Source organism: Sinocyclocheilus anshuiensis, unplaced genomic scaffold, assembly GCF_001515605.1.
Source record: "Sinocyclocheilus anshuiensis isolate Anshui unplaced genomic scaffold, SAMN03320099.WGS_v1.1 scaffold438, whole genome shotgun sequence".
Taxonomy (NCBI): domain Eukaryota; kingdom Metazoa; phylum Chordata; class Actinopteri; order Cypriniformes; family Cyprinidae; genus Sinocyclocheilus; species Sinocyclocheilus anshuiensis.
This window is the reverse complement of record NW_015546118.1, coordinates 1,871,738-1,898,440: the sequence shown is the minus strand read 5'-3', so window position 1 is coordinate 1,898,440 and position 26,703 is coordinate 1,871,738. Positions and strand designations below refer to the sequence as shown.

The window sequence follows — 26,703 nt, the reverse complement described above, 5'->3', positions numbered from 1 at the left end:
TCCATAGGCGTAATGGTTTTTATACTGTTCAAACCGTATACAAACTGTCTATTATATCGCCCTACCCCTAAACCTACCCCTTACAGGAATCTTTCGGCATTTTTACAATTAAAAAAAAAACTTTGTTTACTTTATTTGTATACCAGTTTTACAAATGAGGACATCCCTAAAGGGAGGTTTTTGGAGATTTTGTCAGGTTTAGCTCACTTTTGGGTACAAATTTGTCCCCAAAATATGGTTAAGTAGGCACACACACACACACACACACACACACACCATTAGTAAGTGTTTGTGTCCAGTTCATGAATTATCTGCATCAGCTAAATGGCTTTGATATGGCATAACATGTTGCTCACATCTTAGGCTTGTTCTGAAAGTCATAACAATTTGGGCAATACTGAAAACTAGAAAGGAAGATTTTATTGATGTGGCTTTACAGATAAATATTTCACATTACCCAAACTGCTCAACTGCTTACACACAGAATCTTTACTTGTCACACAATTTCTGAAACCTGACACTCAAACACCACACACCAAATCTGCATAATCATACACTAATTCTCGGCCTTTGACTCAGTTTTCAATTTCATAAAACACTTATTGCAAAGCACAACACACAATTCTCTATGTAACACATAAAAATCGAACAGGAATTAATATTATGGCAAAGGTGTTTGTAAATGTTTGCTTTTGAGATGTGTTTGTGATATTTTGAATTCAGTGCTTCATTTTCCAAGAGATGTGAGGCATTTTACATTTTGTGTGTGCAATTCTTGGATTTGTGTGCAAAGTTTTGAAAAAAAGAGGCAAAGTTTTGAAAATGTGTGTAAGCAGTTGAAAAAAACTGTAAAAGTGCCGATGATGAGTCTACTGCGGACTACATACAGTAACTCTTTGTGCCTAAAATGTAATAATTATAAATAATTTGAATGTTTGTGTTTTGAACATAGACACATGAGCTGGTGTTCTTTGAAAGGTTCTGATTATTCAGTTTTAGTTTTAATTTTTGTGTCCCAAAATGACTGAATTTGCTGTGGCTTTTCTCATAAACGGCACTGATATTTGAGCATTTCTTTTGTGTAGTTTTGCAGTGAAAACCCACAAATAATCATTATGTGTTAGGTATGTAATCAGTGATAGCAAAGGTACTACTAAAAAGTTGCCTCAATATTTTTTTGTGCATAATTAATGAAATCAGTGATGGTCCAGTCAGTGGCCCCCCTTGCAAAAGCCATTGGCGACACCTAGCATAGAAAATATTCGTAATTCTGCTTTGCTGAGTATGGTGTGATGGTGTGAGACACAGACGTCAGCACACTGTCACTGATTACATACAGCACAATTTAAACATTTTAAATTACAATACATTTAAAATTATTAACAGTTATTATTAACAATTTTATTATTGTCTATTTTAATACAATTGTTTTTGCATTTTTATAATAATAATAGCCATTTTTTTCTATATGTAAAATGCACCTTCCTGTTTTAAGAGGAAGGTGGAAATCAAAAGAAACTTTGTAGCCCCACCTTCTTCACCGAGTCTACACACACAAAGATACATCAAAAGAGCTACCAAACCTCAACAAATCTCATTCCAGGTAATATATATTTTTTGCATCAATAATTATTTTAGTGTCGCTCTTGGTAAGTTTTGCTTTGTACTTGAAATTCCATTAGACAATCAAATTAATGTATCTATATGAATCTGAATGGCACTGTTTTCAGACAAAACTTCTCCAAGAATGGAAACCAGCAAGGTCATATCTACTGACAAAGCTACAGTTATCATACAAGTAAATCCACACGAGGTGAAAGACAGTGTTATTTTTGTTGATGGACAGGAGGCCAGAAGAACAAAACACAATAGTCTTACAGAATTTTTCAAAGCACAACCAAAGGAACTAGGGGTAATGCATTTAATGATATATGGTTTTGGGAATATTCTTGCCATTTCTTTTATTCTAGATCATTCAAAATGAAAGAAATCTTTTGTCATAAGAGCTCTACTGCAGAGATATGTGTTTGATTTAATTTAGTACATTTAATTTAGTTGCTGTAGTACAATAAACATCCATATAGCTTCTACCTTGTGTATATCCAAACATAAATGTTATGCCATCATGAATAAAACATCTAATCTGTACCTGCCATCTAGATTTTCCAGATTATAATTGGAGCTATGGTCTTCTTTACTGGTATTGCACTCACCATCACCATCGGTTATCCCATTACTGTTATCAGTAGTGGCATCACCTACTGGGGATCCTTCATTGTATGTTAATTTTACTTCATTTTCCCTTAAATTGAAATGTTTATTTCCAGCAGCAACTTCAACATGTCCTGTGTTTCTTCCTCAGTACATCAGTGCTGGATCTCTGTCTGTTGCTGCACAGAGAAAACTTAATTCTTGTTTGGTAAGTATATACAGTATCATCCACCAATTTCAGCATTTTATAACTTTTCTTTTGTCATTTTTTTCTTATGTATTTCCATTTGGAAATAGCAGCTGAACATTGTCCCATTTGTGCACTCTTTGGGGGTCCAGTAAGTAAATGTGGAAAGTCTTGTTACAACCCTCATTGTAATTTTTATAGTTTTTATCCCCCCCCCCTCTGTTTCTGCAAGCCTTTTAATTCTGTTCTTTAGATTTTCTAAAAGTAGTACATTCTGTTCCTGCAGGTGCAAGCCTCTCTTGGGTTGAATGTGGTCAGTGCTGTAACTGCAGGGATATCAATTCTTCTGATGGGCATACAATTAGAAGAAACATCATTGGATTATCCAGCAGAGGTGGTTAGTAACAAGGTATATTTATTCCGTTAAATTTACTTGAGTACATTTTTGTGAAATTTGGACCAACAGTAGATTTAAAGATGGGTACTTTTACTTTAACTCAAGCAAATTTCTAATGAAAAAAAAGATTTTTTTACTTCGTTTCACTGAGTGACGTTCCTCTCGTTAATTAATTTATTTTAATGCAATTTTAAGAAATGCATAGTTTATTCCAAGCACGCTGACTTTTTTCTAGGGCATGAGCATTTCTGTTTACAAAGTGTTTTTTCAGCATTGAGCAATAAAGCCAACTACAGACATATCTGTTGATTTCTAGAATGGGATGGCAAGTCAGAGGCGGTGAGAATCCACTCACCGCTCAAAACGCCAGAGTGTTATCAGTGTTATCTCATTACATTAATGAGTAATGTGTATTAAATTGTTTTAGTCTTTAATTGCAGTTTTATATACTGAAGACTGCACTGGTCACTCTATAACATACATTTACAATGACTAGGGACAAGAATTTTAAAACTATCACAAAAGCAGTCCGTGTGATCTGTGCAATACAATATATTACAAGCCATACAATAACTTTCTGTAAGAACCAGACTTCTAAGTCATTATTCACTGAAAATTCTAGCATCTGCTTTAGCTTTTTCTTGGCATGTTCATAAGAGTTCATGAGAGATGCAGATGAAGTCATATTTATGAACTTTATTTTTCCGGTTCACAAATTCAGACTTGTCCATTATTTGGACTAATTTATTTCTGAAGTTCAAGACTCAATCCAACACCTCACTAGAAGGACAGATTATCAAGTTAATAATAATAATAACAATCCAGTTGTTTTTGATTTGTGTTTTCTTTGAAGCTTGAAAGCTCCAGTTACCATTTATTGTAATCGCAAAAAACTGTCTTCAAAATGTGTCATGTTCCATAGAAGAATGACTTCTCTTTCTTTCTTTCTTTTTCTTTCTTTCTTTCTTTCTTTCTTTCTTTCTTTCTTTCTTTCTTTCTTTCTTTCTTTCTTTCTTTCTTTCTTTCTTTCTTTCTTTCTTTCTTTCTTTCTTTCTTTCTTTCTTTATGACCTCTTGCTTAATCCTGTTTGTTGATATGCCCTCATATTTAGCTCAAAATACCTGCTTAATATAATTTCTAGTAACTCACTCAGTGTAGTTGATGGATGTTTTTTCTTGGAACTACTTTCATATATGGCCATGTTGAATGTTTTGCAGAGTTTTGTTTTGTGGATTGTTGGAGTAATGCTGGTGTTCACCATTCCTCAGTTCATCATCTCCATCTTTATCTCAGCATTTGCCTGCAAAGCCACCAGCAACATCCATTCTACAGTGGTCAATGTGGCACTTAAATGATTTAATGGTGGTGATGCTATTACAAGCCACAACCAAAGTTAAAGCTAGTAGATTGTAAAAGAAATATAAATAACCTACAGTATAACCTGATCACAGCATACAGCTTTATTGTAAACTACAGAATTTTTCATACTTTTGGACTACTTAATTAGGTTGAGGTGGGTTTCTCTCAGCCTATAAAAATATGGTGTTTCAGGTGTGTGGCTCTTGCTAGCAGAATTAAAACTGATAATGATTCTGACTGAGTCTCATTTGTAACTAACATGTCTGTTATATTATTTTATGTTTGACATGCATCAAAGATTGTACTGTATCTGTTAACCAGGATGGTATATATATCTTGCATTTGTAGTTTAGCCTTTTGTGATTCAGTGAAATCGAAAGCAGTCATTTCAACTAACAAAGCTACAGTTGTCATCCAAGTAAATCCACAGATTTGTCATGATGGACAGCAGGCCAGAGGAACAAAACACAATACGGCTCTTATAGAATTTTTCAAAGAACAAAACAAAGGCACTGCGGATGAATCATTTAATGATGAATTAAAATTGTGTGTGATTTTGGTTCTTTTTTTCTTCATTTTCTTCTGTGATAAAATAAAAAACTCATGGCCTCAATATGCTGTGGTGGTCTGATTGCTGTTAGACTGTAACACATAAAATATTATTATACTGCAGCTTTTTTTTTGTGTGCGAAATACAAGTACACACGGTCAGTGAAAACAATCACAAGCCATGTGCTCACAACAAGAGACCAAACATGGAGCATGGGTATCTTGATCTCAATGTAAACCGAACCAGACAAGAGTGTCAGGATCCTGTCACCTTGCCCCAAACACACATGAAAATACATCACATGTTTGAATTAAATCTTTTTTTTACAATGTTTTGTGCTCCAATATTCAAGAAAAAATAATAATTTTTCAATCACCATTTTAGGACCAGTAAAAAAAGAAAGAAAAAGAAAAAAGTAGCTTTTAACCAACACTGCACTCCACTGATGCATTTAAGTAGAATAAAAGTCAACCACAATACTTTCCATTGTAAACTCTCTTTTACCGAAAGAAAAAGAAAAAAGTAGCTTTTAACCAACACTGCACTCCACTGATGCATTTAAGTAGAATAAAAGTCAACCACAATACTTTCCATTGTAAACTCTCTTTTACCCCAGCGCTATCAGCTTCCTTAGAAAATTGAGAAAAGGTTTTTTTTTTTTTTTTTGTATGTATGTTGTGTTACTGGAACTGAACAGAATAAAACAAGAGTATTTGTGTATATTATAGAATTATTTGGAATGGCCATTCTTCTATTTCATGTTTGACATGGACCAAAGATTGCATTTGTTAACCAAGCTTCTAAATGAGTAGATCTTGGGGCCGCTTGTACAAACTTAGTCATTATGTTAAAACTGTTTCTTAAGAACAAGTCTGACGAATTACAGTAGCAGTTATTCAAAGGGCAATCAATCTTACTTTTTTGGATTCAAATTAGACCAATCTACATTTTTATGTAACTGACTTGAAAAAGTTTAGATGACAAGGAAAACATTAGATGACTTAATTGTAAGGCTAGTCTAAGCATTTTATGCAACCACACACTGGGCTTGTATGTTTAGTCTTAGTTTTACACTTGACTTTGGGATCAGTACATTTTTAACATGCAACTGGGGACCCAGCATATTTAGAATGTCTGGAGTCAGAAAGTAAATGTTACTGTCAGTTAAAACCAGGTTTCAAGATGCTTTTCCTGTGCATGACAAGAAAACACATCAATGATAAGCATTTGTGGTCTCTGCATCTGTCTCAGTATCTTCAAAGCCACCTGCCTCTAGTGACGGGTGTTTCACTAAACAAATGAAATGATTCTGGTAGTGGTGTTGTGACAACTATAACTAGTCAGATGATGCTATTTCTATATGCTGTAGTTATCTACATATCTACATATATGCTCATAGCAGCCTAAAAATCTGAAGTACTGTAGGCTACAATGCTACAGTCTACTCATGTCAGCAATCTCTCCACATGGTTGACTACAGCAAAGGTACAACTAGAAAAATGGAAAGTAAATGTCAAACAACCACAACAAAGCCACAGGCACAACTGCCTGGCACCAGTTTGCTGTTATAAGGCATTCTGCTGTAGTTGTATGACCTCTTTCTAAATAACACATCTTTATTTATTATTATATTAAATTATTAGATCTACATTATTATTATTCTTTTCCAGAGCAGCTCACATTGCATTCAAGTTAATAATTGTTGCATTATCGTATGATACATTTGATCAATTAAGCCTAACCCAATGTGGAAAAATTGCTCAGGGAAACAAATTAAACTACTTTTTTTCATTTTTTTTTTTGTAATGCAACAGTAGTGCTCCAGTGTGCCTCTCATTAATGTTACGGTGATATGAACTTTTCATGGTGATATTTCAGATTTGAAGACTACTGTCTTTAGTTCAGCTGATTATTGATGAATTTAAATGAAATTGAATGTTTCATTTGATTTAAATATTTCTTTTGATGAACTGGAACTGAACTGACTGTCAACACTAAACTGACTTGAGCTGAATAATGACACTAGTGTCTTTTTAGAGCTGCTTTACAGTCATACCCATATTTGCCTTATTTATTATGTTATTTTCCTGTTTAATAGGAAGCTACTTTGAAACAATATCTATGGTTTAAAGCACTTTACTTGACAAAGACACAAAAACTGCAAAAAAGTGGCCAACGACAGAATTATTGTATTTGTTTTGAACATGTATTTTCATCCTTAATCAATGTCTATAGTTTATGGTGCTTTGTAGTTTTTTAAATCTGTATGTAAAGCATCAACATGATCCTTACAATTATAAAGCAAGCTCATATGACACAAGCTCCTCCTTAGCGGTTCTTCACAGTCCACACACACAAAGATACACCAGAAGAACGATCAGACATCCACATCAACTCATTTCATTTCAGGTAAAATATTTTATGTTAACATCTACAATGATTTTAATTATGAGGCCTATATTTATATACACAGTTTGACACACATCAGTTAAAAATAACCATCATCGATTGACTTTGATCAGCTTTGACTAAGTGATCTTTCATACCAGTGATGCTAATTTTTTATGCTTTGGTATTTAAGGGTTATAAAAAAACAAACAAACGAATAAATAAATCAAAATGTCAAAATCAAATGAAACATACAATCATGCAAACTATTTGTGAACAATATAAATTTTACATTCTGATCCTTCAGAAGACAGTAAAGGCATCCATGTCAAAACAAAGTAGTCTATATACATTTCAATTCATCAAAAGATTATGATATGAGTATACACTAGAGTGACAACATTTATAGTTGCTTTAAATATAAATACAGATGCACATGAAAAAAAGAGATTCATTGATTTCATTGATTTCATTAAGCATTAAATCATATTATTAACTGTTGTTATTAAATAACATTTAATGCGTAATTACAGGTAAAATCCAAAACATATCTTAGAATGGAAACCAGTGAGGTCATCTCAACGGACAAAGCGACAGTTGTCATTCAAATAAATCCACAGGAGGCAAAAGATGGTGTTGTTTTTGTTGATGGACAGCAGGCCAGGGGAGTATCTCACAATTCAGCTCTTAAAGGATTTTTCAAAGCACAACCAAAGGCACTGGGGGTAATGCATTTAATGAATTATAATGATATGTATAGTTTTGGGAATATTCTTAGCATTTAATTTCTAGATCACTTTTAGATCACTTAAAATTACAGTTGTCCCCTAGTGTAGGGGAGCGCGGGGCACAAAGTAACGCGAGGTTAGTGGTAACACACGTGATTTTAATATTTCCACACATGCTAGCATAACAAAATGTACAGTATTTATTAGTTACCATATCAACATTATATAGAAAAAAAGTGAGCCAAAATTCAAAAATCTTTTGAAGATATCGCTGAACATTTATTTTACCACAGTAAAATTAAAATTCTGGCTTAAGTACATTTTTCATCTCAGTTTTTATTATTCATTTAAAATGAGACAAATCTGCTATTATTTTAATCTCCAATCTGTTATTTATCAGTTTAGCTAGTTTTTTAATGCTTTGATAACTAGCAGAAGACTAACCAGTTTTAAATTCCAGTTGCGCAGATGGGGCACGTTGTAACACTGCGTTACAATGTACTATTCTATGACATTAGCGATGTAATTTACACGATTTAATTTAATGAATTTTAATGAGAAACAACGAGAAACAGGTGAATAAAGACTGACAGTCAATGTTTAATGTTTAGAAATTATTATTTCAAGAAATGTAAAGCATTTTTGCTCGTTTATGTGGGCCGTCTCAAGCATGGTTGCAATGTGTTCATTGTCAAACTCCAAAATCAGATTATTTTTAATTCTTAAAAAACGCCAGTATTTTATTTGAAAAAAAAATATTTATTTTATTTTATTAAAGAAAATAATTTAGTTTGTCTTGTATATTTTTTTTCATTCGATCAGATAACATTTTAAGCTTCCATATGGTCATGTTACAACGTGCCCCTCAGATGTTACAGTGTACCCCACCTACGGTGCATGTTGTCACATTTCACTTCCATTTTTTGAGGGTAAATAAAGAAAAACGTATACACTGTAATTATGAAACAAAGCGACATATTTGTACTAGACAAGTGTAAAATGACTGTAGATAAAAAAAATATATATTCTGAACCCCACGTGGATTTACACAAACTGAGAAAGTCAAAAAGTGTTACTTTGTGCCCCGCTCTCCCCTATAAACACGAATAGCTTCTATTTTCGTGTCTCCAACCATAAATGTTATGCCATCATGAATAAAACACCTGACCTACTGTATATCTGCTCTCTAGGCTGTACAGATAATGATTGGAGTGATGGTCTTCTTACTTGGTATTGTACTCACCGCAAATTTCCCCATATTTAGTACCTTTTCTGTCGCTAGTGGCATCACCTTCTGGGGATCTTTCATTGTAAGTTTAATTTAATAGTTTAGCTTTAATTCCCTTTTAATTTTAATTTCCCGAATGAACTTTAACATGTCCTGTGTGTCTTTCTCAGTACATCAGTGCTGGCTCTCTGTCTGTTGAGGCGCAGAATAAACTTCATCCATGTGTGGTATGTACACACACAATATGCTGAAATCTGAGAGTGAGAGTAATTATTTACATTACTCAAGTAATTGTTGAATTGTACTCAATTCAAATCACCACAAGCTCTCAACAAATGAGCACCAGTCCAGACATCGTAATCTGTTAGCAGTAAAGCTCTCATTGCAGCTTTAGAAAGGTGGTAACATTTTCTTTGATCAAGATTTGTATCAGGTGTGCAACTGACCTTGCCTAACTTATCATATTCATCAGTTATACTTGCACTACAATTAATTTAGTAATGTAAATAATTTATATTGTATATATATATACACACACACAATATTTTGATCACCATATATTAAACATTAGACATTAAACTCAGCTTTTTTAGCACAACATTCATTATTTTTTATTTAAAAAAAAACAACGTTCATTTTATTTTTAGACATTAATTATTTTACCACTAACAGATCAAAATATCTGACTCATTATTACTTTACAGAGTTTAGGATGTTTTACAAGTGTGTGCCATCACAATTCCTATCACTTAAAAGCATTTTTCCCTTGTAGTTGAAAGCCTCTCTTGGAATGAATGTGATCAGTGCCATAACTGCAGGGATATCCATTATTCTGATGGGTGCAGACATAGGAATCACCTCATTGATTCGTTCAAATTGCTATGGGTATGACTGTATAGATCCTCAGGTACTAAATGTACATTATTTTGTTTTAATTGCGGTTTTATTTAAGTAAAAGTTCACCCAAAAAGATTCTGTTATCATTTACCTATATGTCATTAATCAATGAAAATCTTAATATAAACCCCAGGTTGTTCCTTACATAAAGCTATTGGGTGATTAGAAAAGATTTGAAATATAGTACACAAGTTGTATGAACAGTTTTAGCTTATATGGTGCTTTCTTGTGTTTTTGAAGCATGGAAGCTCAGTCTTCAGTCATTGTAATTGTGTTAAAGCAGTCTTTAAAATACTTTCTTTAGAAGAAAAAAATCATAAAATGACAAGAGGGTGTGCAAATGACAGAAGATTTGTGAACTTTTATATCCTGATTTTTGAGATACACTCTTATCATCAGAATAAAATCTATATAATTGCTGGGATGTTATTTGTGGAACTGCTTTCAAATATGGGCATGTTGAATGTGTGTTTGTAGGGGTTTGGTTCAGGGATCCTTGGAATATTGCTGGTGTTCTCCATCCTTCAGTTGATCATCTCCATCTTTATCTCAGCATTTGTCTGCAAAGCCACCAACAGCACAGACTCTACAGTGATCAATGTGGCACTAAACCAGGTAAATGATTTAGTGGTGATGATACAGTTGCTATAAATAGAGTGCCAGTTAGTTTTAACCCAACACCCAAAAGATATATTCTTCTAAATATAACTTCTACTGGGTTTTAATCTTGTGTGTGGATCTCGTTTGTCTCTTGTACACTAACATATTTTGTCTGTTACTTCCCAGGGATACTGAGTCACAGTAAGGAGATACCATCCAAAGGTTGCAAGGAATTCATATTTGTAGTGTTGCTTCTGACTCAAATATTTGTCTTTCTTTCTAGTGTATCTATAATAGTAAGAGAGTGAGAATATATGGACACATTTTATAATTATTGGAAAATTGATCTTCAAACCCTGATCAAACACATATGTACAAGCTAATCAATCAAGCTAGCCTTCAGGATTTCTAAAAAAAAAAAAGACAGGCAGGTGAGTTGGTCAGGGTTGGAGCTAAACTCTACAGGACCATAGATCTTGAGGGCCAGAGTTGTGAAACCCTGTGTTATCAACCACATGTTGACATTATTTTTTAAAGCAAAACATGATTGGACTGATATATGAGTCTTTTAAATAAAGGTGACCACTTCAAAAATCCTCAATCCTACAATGTTTGTCTGTCATTATTTCTGTGATATACAGTAGCTACGTCACCATTTAATACATTTGCATAATACCCGCCTGCTGGCTACTGCTGGCCCTCAAACAAAGGTAGTTATAATGGTGCGTTCCATTTGTGCTTGTAAGTCAGATTTATTTTTTTTAATTTGCAAACAAGTCAGAATGAAAGCAAAGTAACATCTCAATTCAACATCACCCAGCCCTCCCTCCCTCCCTCCCTCCCATCTTAACCCTGCGGTCTCTTTACAATGGGGAGCACACTGAATACATAATGGAGTTAGCAGAAAAAGTCACACGGATCATGAAACATGAATTTCAGTGAAAGAAATAAGTCAGAAATTTTGAGTTTGCAAGAGAAACTTTATACTGGAACACCGCCTCAAGTTGAGTTCTGAATATGGCTGCTCAGTGCATCAACAAAACCCTCAGTACAACCACAACCTTTTGTTGCATTCTCACAATTTTTCTGACAACTGCTTTCTGAATAGTGGTAAAAATAAATATATAAATTGTACTTTCAAAGGTGGTTCGGGTTGATCAGCTTGTTTTTCTTGACTGTATTATCAGACTCAGAACTGATATGGCATAAATGATGCCATAGTTTGTGTAGTTACAGGAGTAATTTACTAGGGATGGGCACATCAGTGCTACAGTATCTATATATCAATACTCACAATCTATTTATTTTGTATCAAGTCCCGCAAAAAAAAAAAAACTATATTAAATTATGTTATATTAATATGAAACATGGGTTTATACATCACTTTCAAATGTTTTCAGTACTTTTTAAAAAATGTTTGTACCAAAATACCCCTGCCATATTTAGCTAAAAATCATGTTATTATAAATGCTGTTGGAACTACGTAATGACCATTGATGTTGGTTTTAGTTTAATGTAATTATGTGTTAAGCGTTACATGTCCAAATTATCGGACATTTAAATCCCTACTCGGACAAGACAAGTTTTCCAGGAGGACGTCAGAGAAGTTTGTGTCACAGACTATACTTATGATTTCAACCCCGTCCAAATCTACCAAAGCACTGTTTGGATGGGAAAGGACAGCCAAATCACAGAAATTGCTAAGACTGGCCAAGCACCATCATCAGCCTCAGGTAGGCCTTATAGATTTCTCTGCTCTCTTAGGTGGGTTTATTATAAGCAACTATTATAACCCATGTTAAGTTTATTTAAATAATGTTTTTTTTTGATAATAAATTACAATAATACACATTTCATTAAGAAACATATATGTCATATGTGATGCACGCAACCACATTAGTTCTAGAAAACACCCATATGCACATGTAGCCTACATCTGCAGGATGTCTTTTAAAGATCACATCATCTGGAAGGCATCTGCTGTGTACAAACATTTGATAAACGTCTTTAAGATGTCAGTTTTACAAACATTCTAAATAATGAACATCTTAAATACTTTTTATAAATGTTAATTTAACATCTGAGGAATCATCCAATACGTATTGCAGACACTAAAAAATATGTCTTCGATGTAAACACGCACATCAGATAGATGTCTCTGAAATGTAGCTACTATGGCAAGCCATTTTAACATTTAATCTCTAAACCGTACTAGTATCTATTTTCATGCTACTAGTACTTTTTTTTAGATACTAGTATATTTTCCATTAAGTACTAGTGCTTATTCATTAGCTACTTTTATTCTTTAGGTACTAGGTAGGCTTATGTTTTATTTATTTTTTCCTTTTTATTTGACATATTTCCAAACACATCATGTTAGTTGATCTATAATGGATGATGGGCAAAGTAGCCTAATAGTGTAATATATTAACTACGCATAAAAACCTGTCTTTTTACTTAAGTACCAGACATGGGAGTCATGCCATAAAATGTTTAGTACGACTGACTTTGTATTTAATGTGAATTTAATAAAAACATTGTAAGTTACTAATTATAACACTTTCATAGTAAAGAAAGAGAGCAAAGAACATTTACATTATCAAAGAACATTTTCACTGATTATAGTCTAACCAGTGTTTAAGCACTCTCAAAAACTACCATTAAAATCCCTGAAGCTGTTTACACTGTGAAATTAATATCTTACATCATACACACATCTGCTCATTGTTGTTTCTGATGAGAGAACTTGCCGGAGAGCAGAATTCAGTCAGCGAGTGCGTGAACAAAACACCAGCGTTTCAGCGATAACTCATCTGAACGCCTCTGATTGGTCATTGCATTCATAAGCTCAACAGAATCGTGTGTGATTGGTTATAATGCGCAGCGCTGTAAAAACACGTCTGTTTCTGGGTTAAGAGCCAACCAGTCAATGCAGAATTGAATTTAGCAGCTGGTGATGTGCCGCACTGAATGTTTATATCATGCTGGTGTGATCGTATTAAATATAAAAATATTATTCTGATATTTTTTTGTCTTTTGGAAGCTGCATTGAAAATACACTTGGCTCAAAAATCTAAGGGGGCACGTGAATTTAAATAAATTCAATGCACACAGACTGAAGTAGACTTAAACTACTTCAGTCTTTGTGCATTGAATTTATTTAATACACGAGTTTAACAATTTGGTTGAATTACTGAAATAAATGAACTTTTCCATGACATTCTAATTTATTGAGATGCACCTGTACTAGTACTTATTGATTAGCCACTAGTATTCATTCAATATATTTTTATTAACATTTATTAAAATGTATTAGATAGTAGTACTTATTTGAAATGTTACTAGGAAGATTTTTTATTTTACTAGTAATATTTTTAATTGAACTCTATTGTGGCCATTCAGACTAGTCATAACATGAGTAAAAAAGCAGATCTGACTAGTAAGATAAGAATTGTTTCTAGTAATAATTACAAAAAGTGTCTAAGTGCTATTACCTAATGAATAACTAGTATCTATTAAATAAGTTCTAGTAGCATGAAAATAGATACTAGTATAGATTAAATGTTAATGGCTTGCCATACTATGTGTGCTATCAGGGCACCCACCTCTGTAATAAAACTGAGCCCGTATGTATAAAACTTCTCAGAAATGCTCACCGGTGCATTGCTGCATTTTTCCAATTTTCCAGCCAAAAAAAATTAATTACTACTTTAATTTCTGCTGTTAGAGCATTGACTTGTTGAGTGGAAGAGGTTATTAAATTTTTTACTTTATCAGTTAAAGACTTTTTGATCTTTACAGTTAAGTTTGTATCGTTTTATCAACTCCATATTATCATATAAGTCCAATATATTTTCGCTGGAAAGTGTTTGTCGTCTCCTCTTTGCTGCCATCTTATTACTCCTAACTAGGTTAGGAGACCTCTCCAGCTCTCTTAAATAATTTAGGAGCTGAGACCTCTTTTAACACTTAGGAACCTTTATGAATCACTCTTATTCTTAAGTCTAGGAATAAGAGTAAAATTACGTCATTCTTAGAATTTTGACACACAAAGACTAAACTTTTACTTTGAGCGGCTTTTGAGCGGCTTTATACATACGGCCCCTGGAGATGTTAGTCTCATTCGTTAGTCAAATTGCAGATGTCGGGTGATAAAAATTTAGTTTAGAAAACTATTCCCTTCTGAATAGGGCTTAAGTCAGAGATTGACAGAACAGTTATTTCATTGAAATCAAGTACTTAAACGATTTTATGCAGGTCATTCCATAATAACCTTAAATTCCAATTTATTAGCGTGACAAGTAGATTTTTGTGACACAACAGTTCCAATAATTCTGTTTTAAATGAAAAGAAGCGGACAGTAGGAGTTGAGTGATAATCAAATATAGTCATAGTAGCCTAATCTGTTTGGAGAAAATAAAATATAGGTGTGAATGTTAAGTGGGTGGCAAAAATAAATGATATAAGGATGTTCAGAGACAAAAGTACTAAAAGTAACACCTCATTTGCAATCTTTAAAACAATTTTATTTGCTTATATTCTGAGGTATTGTAAAAAAATATGCTATATAGAGAGACATCCACAATTTTAGGAATAATTGTAAAATGAATCTATATTGAAGATTACAATATCCTAACGAAGCAGTGCATCTGTTTTTTTTTTTCTTTTCGTGAGAGTATGGAGAGTATCTTCAGTGTAGCAGTCAAGGGCCCAGAACTGCAGCTCACATGAGCCTAAATATCGATTGGACTGAAGAGTCTCCATATCCTTCATTTATCCATTATTACCATCCCCCTCTGCCCTCTTCCTCAGTGAAGATGAAGTAAGAGGAATATCCTGTGTCCCTTGTGAAATGAGTATCCTGCAGAAAAGGGATTCCCTTGTTGTAAGTGAAGTGGGAAGCAGGGAGTCCCACAGCAGGAGACAAATTTTATTCTGCCATTTTCATTCTGGGCACTACAGCATGGATACAGCCTAAGATCATGCTGTTTTCTCTAAAGGAGTAAAATGGTGGGAACTGGTAGGATTCAAATACTTGATAAATCATGCACTGTCAAAAATCACTTGACGTCTTGAATTCTCCCCCGTTGAGCTCATAAATTAACCACTTGTCAGGAGGGCCAGATTGCTAGAGACAGTAAGAAAAAGGTCAACCATTATGTCAAACATGAATGTGAGAAGATTTAATAACCAGAATATCACATTGTTGAATAAAGATGAAAACTGATCAGATGAAAACCTGCTGTCAGTGAGGAGTCTTTTGTCCATTAAAAAATATTCAGGTGAATGATTATTTTACTTTGCACTGCATAATTTAGAGTAGAGTTTAAAATAGTTCAAAATAGAGTTTTGGTCTGTGGAAAATATTTTACATATACATATTTTGGAGAGAAATCCAAAATTTTTTTTTTTTTTTTTTTAGAATGATGTTGCAAAAATAACCCACTTTGCATTTTAGTCCACTTTTATTGCCACAACTGCTTCTTTTTAATTTGAACAATACAGGTAAAACACCATTTATTTTTTCTTTTTCATCTCCTTCCTCTACTTCCATCTTCTTTCTTTCTCCTTCCCTTTTTGTCACAAAGTGTCATGCTAACCCATATCAGCTAAAAGCACCTGCTCACACCATTGCTTTCAACATGACATGAATCCCTTCGGTTCTTCCTTCTGTCCAACCCTCGTCTAATGCTTTTGTGTGATACACAAATCCACGGCTCTGTGAAATGCATGTCTCAATGTGAAACCATGAAAAACGGTTTGTTTTTTTCAACAACTAGCACACTTATTTCACAGTTTTAGGTCATTGACATCTTGAGTGTTCCAGTCTGTTTAAAATAAAGCAGCTGGCCATGATCTTTAGTCAATATATATTTATAATACTTCTTCTGTGTGTTTGATTTAGATGAGATACTGTTTCAATATTAAGAAAAAGAATTGAGAGTTGAACTGACTCAGAGAACTGGGAATGATAGGTAACACTTGGACTTGCTTTACTATGAATGCTCAATTTAGTTATAAATTCCTAAGTAGATAATCTGGTGGTTTATTTGAAGAAGGGATCATAAGGACAACAGTGTGACACTAGTTAACTGAGAAAAGCAGTGAGATCTGTGCAGTGAGTACACATTCACAGGATGTGAAAATTATTGCATTTATTGCTAATGCAACACCTCTACTTTCCTCTACTACTGTTTTTTTTTCTTTGCAGCCTTTCCACCTATAAAGGGTGATAATGATCTTCCCTCATTTTACCTTGATTGGTGAAGCATTAAAATCAGAGAGGTTCAGCCCTTCAAGATGTCTAGACATAATCAAGTCCCTTATTTGTCTGCAGTCATCTATCCATTCAAGCTGCCATACTTAGCTATTCAGTCACACAGCTTACTGTATGAAACAAAATGTGCAGTTTGTGAATTCCTGCAAGAAAGTTTTTTTCCACCTCAATTTCTTCATATTTCTATACGTTTCTCATCTATTTCTCACCAGTCATAACATACTTCTGCATTTCTTTGCTACATAACTGCTCTTTAGCATCCAAATAACATTCAAACAATATATAAATCAATTTGCACCAATAAAAAAAAAATAGACTGAACTTATAATATAAAAAGACATCGGCAGCACTAACAGAAGCAGTTCCTATTCAGCTTAGTTGGAGCCAATGCATTTCATTAATTGCTAAAAATAACTATTAATTTAAATCTAAAAAAATACACTCTATCCATCCGTCAATAGTAGTCTACTCTGTATCATACTAAATATTCTTTCAGCAAATTGTATAGATAAAATTATTTGAGGGCATGGTAAAAAAAAAAAGGCGAGTCATTGATCGAAACAAGGAGTGGAAAAAACTGGTAAAAGGAGCGAAAAAATTATATGCCGCATAACATCAGTGTGAGCTTGTGGCTAATATTACACAGATCAGTTGTCAAATATGCCTCCTTTCTTCATTATGTTTGTTCAATACTGTGGAGTTGTTATCATTCTGATTTCTCACATATTTTGTGTGGGATTCTAACTCCTGCATGGGGTGGCGACATTATAGGTGCTGTCCTCTAGAAACTCATCTTCGCTTAGGCTTATATGAAGACAGGTGTCATTGACAGGCGAAGAGAACGGGATGGTTTGCTCATATCCCAGCGGTGTGGTAGAATGCAGTGGAGTCACTCCATCCACAGCTGGATGATCCTCAGGTAAGCTGCTGCAGGTACTGGAAGTGGAGATGAACGCAGAGCTCTGGTCATCAGAGGGGTCGTCTCTGGATTGGGGGGATATAAGGAATTTGTCATCCGAGCGCACGCCAGAATCCTCGCTGGCTGAACATGACACACTGTTACCGTTAGTGTGAGAATAGAAATCACCAGGTGAAACGGAGCATAGCGTGATGTCAGGAAACGAGGAGCTACTGTTTACGTTTGTGAGTTCGTTTCCATTTACAGGTGTGGCTACAGCTGAAGATCTTGACTCTGCTTCGACACCCGGAGAGAGAGTCCTGTTTGAACGCTTGCGGTTCAGGGGCTGAGGTGGAGGGTCCAGTTTAGGGATGGTTTGTTTATACCTATAGACACAAAAAGAAGCACATTTTGTCAGTCAATGGACTTGTCAGGGTCAAATTTACAGTACGTTTATCCCACTTGGGCACAATGCTACAGTCAGATTTGTAAACCAATCAGTGTTTCTGAAAAAATCTTTTTACGTGAAAGAATCATTTTCAGTCTGCTTCCTGACTGAACATCGGAGGCGTATTGCTATTAAAAATAGCTTTTGTTAACAAAGCTGAAATATAAATATTAAATGAAACTAAAAAAAAAAAAAGAAAAAAAGTTGTTTCTGCCATAAATGAAATTTAATTTTAAGTACTAAAATTACTAAAACTAAAGCTAAAATAAAAATGGAAAATTTAAAATGACAAAATTACATAACAAATTCACTAAAATAAAAAGCTATTTCAAAATAATAATAAACACTACAATAGTATATAACTAATACTAAAATAATACTGATTAAAATCTATATATAATATATAGAAATATTAGGATTTTGTTGTATTTTAATAACTTGATAAATGTCATGAACAGAAGGTAGAGTACAATATAAAATAAATACAATAGATCTGCTTGTCATTTGTCGGGAAAACATTTATGATGCTTACATTTATGCTTTCTGGAGTCTCTTTGTAGGCATGCAAATTTGAATAAATTATAATATGACTCTGTGTTTCTTAATACATCATCTAAGTTAATCTTTCAGGGACTTATACCAAGAGACTTCAATGAACAAATAAGTGAACAAGTAAAAAAAAAAATCACAGGGATGAATCAAACTCCCCACCACTACTGCTATGCAACATGACACACCGACAGCCAAAAAATAAAGTATTTAATGATTATGTGGTTATGTGGATTTGTGACCAATGAGATTTCAGTAGGCGGGGCTATACAGCACAGCGCCTATAAAAACAGCACCCAGTTAAAATATCCTAGTTCTTGTCATGATTGCAGATAATTAGCAGCTGATACATGGATGAAAGCCTTTTATCACTTATCATGGCATGTCAGGTCAGGACATTGTGTCAGAACTGTAGGGAAATCACAGCAGGGAGATGGGATTGTGTGGTGAACAGTTGCTGAATCATCAGAAAGAGCTCATACACAGTTCTTTAAGACAGTCTCCATTCTGCATGTGCGTGTGTGTGCGTGTGGGTGTGCACTTATCTCTGTCCCACAGTTCCCCTGCTGGGTGAATTAAGTAGCGAAAGATAGGGGGAGAGAGAAAAGAGAGGGGGAGAGAGAAAATGGCAGACAGAGCTGCAGGTTCTTGTATTGATGGCTCTACTAAAAATAACTGCAATGCAGTCACTCAGCATGGGACAGAGAAAGCACAACATAAGACTCTGTCTATCTCTTTCTCTCACTCACTTGATACACATTCAATGTAAATAAATACATTAAACACAAACTATGCTACTTAAGGTAGATGTGCACATTTTCTGTCTGCGTAAAAGTTGCCACAATGCTTGTGGGTGGTTGTCAGAGTGTAGTTTCTAAGATGGATAAAGTGCTTTTTCATGTGTTGCTATGCAGTTGCTAGGTGGCTGGTCAGTGATTGGTTATTGTTTCAAGTTAAAAGAGCCCACCCCTAAGTCTCTATGATGTTCTGTTCTCTAGACACGACTCAAGAGCTGCCTTCATTGTCTGAGATTTTTTTTTATTTTAAGTCTGATCTCTTAGAGTGAGTAGTAATACACTTTTCTTTTCAATCAGCCAAACAAGGTTGGGTGTTTGGTCAAATCCCTAATCCTAATCCTATATGAATAATACTTAATTGATACACTAATAAATACACATACAATCCAACACATTCAGTTAAACTTCACATACAAAGCTACAGCCTTTTGATCTTGGACTTTCTTTCTGGAGTTTCTTTTCCATTTTCTCTCTTTCCTCCAATTAGCATACGATCACATCAGCAATTCTGTCTGGCCCCCGACCAAACGCTGTCACATCTCCTCCTCCACATCTTTCCAGAGAGCACTCTGCCTCCTGCCGTCTCCTCATCTCAGGGGATCTTATATTAACTCATCTTCCTGTGGGTGTCAAAAAGTCTCAGTAATTTCATTTTCAATATTTTTCTTTAATATACACCTCTCCTGCCTGGTACTGCAATGACTTTCAGTGTACATGTGCTGTTTTATATATATATATATATGTGTTTTTAAATGTGAAGAGCCCTTATAAATCTTGCAAATACTGGAATGATATGTTGAATAGCAGTGGAGCTCTTGCGATGAAATGTCACACCACCCATTTAATAGGTCTAACAATATAACCTTAAGTCTTGTGTAAAATGCCATAGCATCAATTAAAGAATGAGCTTAATTTACTTCTCATAATACAAAATCTCATTATTCAATGTTGCACTTGTTAAGCTGTTGCGGAGGCACAGGAGCTGTGGATGGGGGCTGCTGCTGATAGATTGTGATCATCAGATGAAATATTAAAAGCTCCCTGAGGGAGAGCATTAGACTTGCTCCTGATCATGGTAATGTGTGTGTATGTGTAGACAGATTTTTATTCTTGAAGGAGAATTTAGTGTGTGAAGTCCACATATGTGCATAATAAAGTATCTAATAATGCATTTAAACCCTGTTGACATTTAATACTGTACACTGACATAAGTTAATACTGTACATTCGCATATATAGATATACATAGTCTATATCTCTATTTTTCACAGTCTATTCCCTACTCTATACTCGCATATATAGATATACATAGTCTATATTTCTATTTTTTTCATAGTCTATATTCCTACTCCTGCAGCATAGTTTTTATTATTATGTTTCTTACGTTTGTATGTATGTATGTGTATAGTCGTGTATGTATGTGTGTATAGTTTGTGTATGTGTGTTTAATTTGTGTATGTGTGTATAGTTTTGCACTTGTCTTGGCATTCATTGTGGACAGCAAAGTAAGAATTTCATTGCTCAGGGAAACTTGTTTTCCTCACTGGGCATATGACAATAAACGCTTTGAATCCTTGAATTTGACAGCAAGAGCAAACAGATACAATAAACTTTACTTCATAAATCCACTTTTGTAATGAGAGTGTAAGCCAGTGTACTACTTCTAAGCTCTAACATAACATACAGTACCACTCACACACACACACACACACACACACACACACACACAGACCTATTAGCGAGGTGTCATAGATGTAATGGTTTTCATACTAACATAATCGGTTTTAATATATCCCATATATATAATAGTATTTTCATTTCAGTGCATCCCTTATTTTTTTCCTTTTAGAGGCCTCACAAGGTGATTTCACAGTGCAGGTAAAACCTGACCACACAAGCGCACAAACACGCAGAGTAAATCCATCATTCTGGATATATGAGTGCATGCACACGCACACACACACACACACACACACACCCACCACTGTAATCATCATTCATTTAGCATGCCAGTGTAATTAAATAAAGTACAATCACCGTTATACTCACAGAAGGTTGGTAAAGTGTAGAAGAGACAAAGGAAGATAGGTCAGACGAGGGCATGAGATGGAGAGAGAGCATCAGAGAGGGTTAGAAGATTAGAGAGGAGGAAAAAGCTGTTACAGGAGGAAGTGGATAATCAGAAGGGGGAGGCTCCTCACACGTGCACCTGAGCAGAGAAAAACAAAAATGAGTCTCTCTCTTCCCTTTCAACTCTCACACCCACACAAATCTGGACACCTGAGAAATCCATCTAGAAAATCATCCGATCTGACTCCCACTGCAACACTGCAATCATTATCATTTTTTTTAGAACCTCAACAAACATCAGTAAAGGGAGGCATTCATATTTAGCTCACTTTTGTGTACAATTTTCCCCTAAAGTTGACCTAAAGGCTGGAATACCACTACATGAACAAACTGGGGCATCATACACTTTCCAACTGCGTAAATGGAAAGTTTCCATTGGAAACGGAGGAAAAAACGGTGCTCATACGCTAAACAATTAAGGATCACACACTATACTTCCAAATCATTCCAAACTCAGACAGAAACATCCACCTCATTGCTAGGAGACACATTACAAAATTGTTCTAAAATTTCAAAATATGAAACATTTTTGATATGCTCCGACTGGATGGAATCACGGTCTTAAATTTAAAAAAAATTTGAATCTGTGCCCATCATATGCAATTTTCATGTAAACTCAGACTGCAGACTGATTTTTGGCAACTAGTGTTGATGCATCCAGACTGATAATTGGGGCACAAATCTGGGCAAAATTCATGTACTGTATTACATAAACTCATTCACACACACACACACACAGGGCCGTTTCTAGGCATAGGCGAGCTAGGCGGTCGCCTAGGGCGCCACCAGCTGAAGGGGCGCCAATGAGCGCACGTACTGGCATTTTTAGCAGGGTTGTGATAAAGAGTGGCACGGTCACCCTGAAATATGACTGCTGCCCCCACTGGATCGTTTTTTTGCACCAATGCATTGTTAAAGGATCAGCGTGTCGTAATATTCCTATATAAACTTTAACATCCAAAATTAAAATATTTGTATAGTAAAATTCGCTAATTCAACACACACACACACACACACACACACACACACACACACACACACACGCACACACACTTGTGATCAGTCTAAGTAGCAGTAATCAAGCAGCGAGTGGAGATTATGGAAGATCAATGCAACAGCAGATAGACTAATCCATGACGTTAAACCCATCCATGCATTCATCCCTCTCACATCAACACAAGCACACACAGACACACAAACAAGCTCATGATCACACAATTCTGAGGCCATGAAAGCTGTCTTAGTGTGCAGTGACCTACAGCGCCGAAATCATCAGCGGAGACAGTTTCTGGATGGACAGATAACAAATAAGCAACAGTGCATGCAGAGAGGGATAAAAGAACAGCACAGACATGAACAGAGGGGATCAAGATGCATGCAAGGAGTTTCAAAGCAATAAAGAAAGAAATGGCACTTATGACTGGCATAGGAGGAATGGACAGATTCCATCTCATGTAGAGTTCACGCTGACATTAACACCAGGAGTGACAGATAAATTAACAAATGATGGGCAGGTGCATAAAACCACAGTTACAGTGAGGTCTCACTGACGGACACACACTGAGACCCAGCAGACACACATGACATGACACACTGAAGTCCTGTCTGACAGTTTCTACATTGTGGCTCTACTTCCTCATTATTTGTGACTGTGACGCAGGAGAGTTTTTAAGTATAAAACAGCTAAACCGTAAAAAACAGCTCATACATAAACTGCGTATTGTTCAGCAAGTTGAATAAAATTCCTTCATGATCCTTCAGAAATCATTCTAATATACTGATCAATGGTAAAACGGTTGTTGATACATTTTTTTTCCGGATTCTTGGATTAATAGAAAGTAAAAAAAAAAAACAGCATTTATTTTAAATAAAAAATCATTTGTAACATTAGAAATGTCTTTACTGACACTTTTGATCAATTTAATGTGTCTTTGCTGAATAAAAGAAAATCATACTGACCCCAATTAACTGTACTGCACTAATATTCTGATTATGAAAGCGCATTAACATGATTGTAGCAGCCATAACTAGATTAAGACAATTTTTCAGTTTAGAAATCAGAGACAAAATCAAAGACACCTAGCATACTTCTGTATACAATTTGGGTCATGTAAACACCTTATTTTTAATATCTACCATAAGTGAATACATATTTACTGTATAGCTGCATATGTCCAAATAAAATATGTCTGTGATTCTGGGGGATACTAGAAAAAAGTAAATTAAAAGGTTAACCAGAATATGGACAATGAATTCCACGTAAATTTGATGTAGCATTATTAGTTAAAAGGTTTGTTTTTTTATACTGCACAGTACAAAGCAAGCAGTACATTAGCATTCCATTCTGAACACAGCCACAAGTATTTCCTGTACATGTCCTGATTATATCCACCTGTGTATTGCTAGTTCATTTGTGTATATAGTGTACAGGCCTTTTCTAGTGTAGCCTGTCTGTGTACCTGAGCTCATTTTGGCAAGTGTTATAAGAAGTCTAGTCAGAGGTCTTGTTATATATTGTTTTGTTTTCATTTTCTTTGCTTTAATAAAAATAATGTAATTGGGCTCAGTGCTGGGCTGGCTTTGTACTTTTGGCTACAAAATACTGTAACAAAAACAGAACGTATCCAGAACTTTCCTTTTTAACCATAATACATTTATAGTGCACACTAAAACCAATACATGCTATTTAAAAAAAAGAACTGCCCTTGTATGTATTTTAACAGCAAACTGTTCATGATGTGAGTATGTTTTATAGTGACTGTGTGCATATTTTTGAGTCTTTCCCTGGACCTGTGAGTGTGTTGTCAGTGTATATAAATCAGTAAGTGTGTTTTTAATTATGTGTGTGTGTGTGCGCGCGTGCAAGTGTGAGGTTTTCTGCAAGCTCTAAATTGCTCAAATAAAGTGTAAAAATGAATGTTTTCTGTGTGTGAGAGACTGCAGCTATCCACAGGGACATGATAATTGTGAAATAAATCACTCTCCCAGACACACACACACACATATTCTTGAATACATTTATAGACACACACACAGATCGAGAAGCAAGCATATACGCATACAATCACAAAAACACATGCATGCTTTCACTCTTTTCGTTACATAACAATTGAGCAATCTATGACAAACAACTAACCAGTCAAAGCAAGAAAACATCTCTAGCAGAAGAAGGAATGGGTGTAGGCGTGTGCTGGAAAGCTCAAAAACAGTTTACCACTGGCGCTAACCACACACACACAGAGAGCGATGAATGTGCAGTACCCAACAAAAGTCAAAATTTTCCATTACTATTCAAGGAAACTTGCCAGCCAAAAGTCAGTGTGGAAAGATTGCTCTCTGCCTTCTAATACACTTCCATTAGATTTGTTTACATTGCTCACAACCAATATTCATTCCGACAGGTCTGCTGCATGTGTATGGAGTGAGGAGAGGGAAGAGAGAGGAGAGGAGGTGGGATTATGTGAACTAGTTTTAGAAAACCCAAACACCAGCCAAATGTGGTAAAAAAGTCAAATCTTCACAAACATAAACATCTGCTCAATGGTTTTAAACATTTTGGAGAGTCTGAGACCCATAACGGCTGAAACTTTTTGTAGTTCCGTTGTATTTCCGGGTTTGTTTTGATGCTGCTCTACTCTGTTCCACACACTGACACGCTGTGATTATTTTGTCCAGATGTTGCAGCTCAGATTTTAGTATGTTTAAATTACAGATCGGAAAGGAGCCACTTGACTGGCTAAGAAATAGGAACATTTTAACATTGCCTTTCTGTACTTACCTCTTTCTTTGTCACATTCTTTTTATTCTTTTTTTATACTTCAGTTGAAAAGTTTGAGATTTGTAAGATTTTTTATGTTTTTAAAAGAAGCCTCTAATGGTCACCAAGGCAGCATTTACTTAATCAAGAATGCAGTAAAAACATTATTATTTGAAAGATTATGACAAATTAAATTTACTCCAGTCTTCAGTGTCCCATGATCCTTCAGAAATCATTCTAATATGCTGATTTTATTGCTCAAGAAACATTCTTATTATTAATAATGTTGAAAAGAGCTGTACTGATACAGAAAAGAATAGAAAGATAGCATTTATATTAAATAAATTTTTTGTACCAATGTAAAATTCTGTAGTCACTTTTGATCAATTACTGCATCCTAGCTGAATAAAGTATTCATAAAAAACTTACTGACCTCAAACTTTTGAACAGTAGTTTGTGCAAACACACACACACACACACACACACACGCACACAAATATATTGTATATATATATATATATATATACATATAATAGCTATATATAAATATACTTAGCTATACTGTATATATAGCTATATATATCTTTGCCAGACTCAAACTAATTTATTTGTATACATACAAGACTATGTAAATGCTATTGCCTTATGCCATTACCTCTCATCAAGTGCTGTTGAATTCCGAGTTTCTAGCTTAGCAACTTCCCTTCTTGCTGCGTCCAGTCCCGCTTCACTTCTCGCACTCGCTGGCTTCCCATTGGCTGTAATGGTGGGAGCACCACGCAGGTTGAGCAGATTGAGGTAGGACTCAGCGTGGGAGGAAACAGGAGGATTTTCTGGCTGTCCTGCTGGAGTGGAGGTGACGGGCTGGTCTGAGTGAGGGGTGTAGAGGTTCTTCAGGTTGAGAGAGAGAGAACGAGGGGGCATGCTACTCCATGGGGATTCTTCTTCTAGAAGGCACAAATACAAAGTTGAGACATAAAGTTCTTAATAGCCACCCTGAAACAGTCCATAACATTAGAGGATGCAGATGTCATACCTACAGAATGTTTTGAACACTTATGTAAATGAAGCTTACGATTAAAAAATCTGCTATTGAGAGACTGGCCGTACAGTAGCCCTTCAGTGACAGACACTCAAGGGCATAATGGTGAGACTATTTCAATAACTCTCCAAATGACCAATCATATCATCCATCAAAGACAACACCATCATCCCACCAGGCATAAGCATAAGCACACACGCACGCACGCATGCACGCACGCACGCACGCACGCACACACACACACACACACACACACACACA

At 35.1% G+C, this 26,703-nt stretch overlaps 3 protein-coding genes across 3 annotated transcripts in view; 2 read left to right on the top strand and 1 right to left on the bottom strand.

Annotated features, from left to right (window-relative positions):
• Positions 1-1,545: 1,545 nt before the first annotated feature.
• LOC107700941 (membrane-spanning 4-domains subfamily A member 12-like) lies at positions 1,546-4,758 on the top strand. Its single transcript, XM_016502817.1, has 6 exons — positions 1,546-1,603; positions 1,731-1,912; positions 2,161-2,277; positions 2,363-2,419; positions 2,685-2,807; positions 4,013-4,758. The coding sequence occupies exons 2-6, from the start codon at positions 1,748-1,750 to the stop codon at positions 4,148-4,150; spliced, it is 600 nt and encodes a 199-aa protein (XP_016358303.1). The 5' UTR covers positions 1,546-1,603; positions 1,731-1,747; the 3' UTR covers positions 4,151-4,758.
• Positions 4,759-6,968: 2,210 nt separating this feature from the next.
• On the top strand, positions 6,969-10,967 carry LOC107700940 (membrane-spanning 4-domains subfamily A member 12-like). Its single transcript, XM_016502816.1, has 7 exons — positions 6,969-7,113; positions 7,626-7,817; positions 9,011-9,130; positions 9,219-9,275; positions 9,821-9,955; positions 10,423-10,560; positions 10,732-10,967. The coding sequence occupies exons 2-7, from the start codon at positions 7,650-7,652 to the stop codon at positions 10,738-10,740; spliced, it is 627 nt and encodes a 208-aa protein (XP_016358302.1). The 5' UTR covers positions 6,969-7,113; positions 7,626-7,649; the 3' UTR covers positions 10,741-10,967.
• A 5,026-nt stretch (positions 10,968-15,993) lies between these two features.
• LOC107700938 (carboxyl-terminal PDZ ligand of neuronal nitric oxide synthase protein) overlaps positions 15,994-26,703 on the bottom strand; it is a 43,923-nt gene continuing 33,213 nt past the window's right edge. The window contains exons 10-11 of the mRNA XM_016502812.1: positions 26,056-26,347; positions 15,994-18,106 (exon numbers count right to left, since the gene is read on the bottom strand). Coding sequence (XP_016358298.1) covers positions 17,563-18,106; positions 26,056-26,347 — 836 coding nt within the window. The 3' untranslated portion in view covers positions 15,994-17,562. The remainder of the gene's footprint in view (positions 18,107-26,055; positions 26,348-26,703) is intronic.